This window comes from Trypanosoma cruzi, genomic scaffold (genome assembly GCF_000209065.1).
Source record: "Trypanosoma cruzi strain CL Brener 1047053516315 genomic scaffold, whole genome shotgun sequence".
Classification (NCBI taxonomy): Eukaryota; Euglenozoa; class Kinetoplastea; order Trypanosomatida; family Trypanosomatidae; genus Trypanosoma; species Trypanosoma cruzi.
The window spans coordinates 63,321-64,591 of record NW_001849343.1 but is presented as its reverse complement, the minus strand read 5'-3'; the positions used below and the strand labels follow the sequence as shown (position 1 = coordinate 64,591).

At 51.9% G+C, this 1,271-nt stretch overlaps 1 protein-coding gene across 1 annotated transcript, besides 2 other annotated features; it reads right to left on the bottom strand.

The window, feature by feature from the left end:
* Positions 1–1,271: a sequence feature (heterozygous, Esmeraldo-like haplotype).
* Positions 206–231: a sequence feature (AT_rich).
* Positions 761–1,271, bottom strand: Tc00.1047053438059.10 (serine/threonine-protein phosphatase PP1 alpha; the record flags this gene model as incomplete). Its single annotated transcript, XM_797135.1, has 1 exon — positions 761–1,271. A coding segment is annotated over one exon (511 nt), but the record flags the coding sequence as incomplete, so codon positions are not given.

The window sequence follows — 1,271 nt, the reverse complement described above, 5'->3', positions numbered from 1 at the left end:
AACGTGCAGAATTGCCCCGCCACATTCACTCGACCACAGTTCCCTACAGTCAAACCTCAATTTCCCCCACCCTTCCCTCCCACCCCCTAACCCCCCAACAAAAAGGAGGAAAAAAAAAAAAAAACAGACGTCCTACTCCTCCCTCCTCCTCACAAATGCACCGGTCAAGAAAAACTCCAAACACAAACGACGCCCACACACACACAATAAAAAAAAAAATTTTTTTTTTAAGGCACCCCCGCCACGCCCTCACAACACCTTCGCAAGGCGGTTGATAAAAACAAGTGAAAGGCAGTTGGCACGAGGGATCGTCGGCGCAGCAGCCGCACGCCTTCCTACAAACCAGTGTAGTAACGAGGGAAAGCGGGGGAAGAGTAATGACAAGAGAGGGTTCCACCCGCAGTATCTTTGCTCCTCTTACTCCCCCCGCCGCCGCCGCACAAGTGCGATGCAACCACGGGGCACCCTAAATCGCGTAAAACTGACACGGCGGCCATACACACTCGTAACTCAGAACCAATGGCAACACGGACCACCCACCCACGAACCGTCAATTTCCAAAAAGAAAAGCAAAACGAGGAACGAGGGCAGAATCCAAGTCGACAAAAGACTTTTAATCTCCATGGCTACTGCAACTGCCGCGCCAGTGGTGAATGCACAAACCTCCCCCGACACATTGACTACAAAAACTACTCCGTAAAAAAAAAAAAAAAAACATGATGACATAAAATTCAACAAAATATGATACCTTTGTAAAAAGCTAACTGTTTGCCGGAACAATGAGGAATGAGCACTGCAGCTTTTCATCTACATTCATCACGGCCGCGTCATTGTCGAACTCGCCGCAGTAATTCGGAGCCGAAAAAATCGTCACTAGCTGCCGGTTGGCAAAGAACCCGTACCCACGCTCCATCACCTGGTGCGCACGCACCACCAGGTCCATGTCCACCATGTCTAGGAAGTCGCTCACAATGTCCTCGCCGAACAGGTAGCTCACGCCCCGGTCGCTCTCCAGGAAGCCCCTCACCTCGTCCTCAGGGTCAGCCCAGAGAAGGTCGCACAGGATGCCCTTGTCCGGCACATCACACGGACGCTCTATTTCGTTCACGGTGGCAAGCGAAGTCATGTCAGGACTCAGTCCGCCGTGCATGCAGATGATCTTCTCGCTCACAACGCAGCACACGGGCATCGTGTTGAACACATCCGTGAAGGCCTTGAACAGCTTGATGTTGTACCGGCGCTTCACGTCGTCGAAGAAGCCGTACATCTTG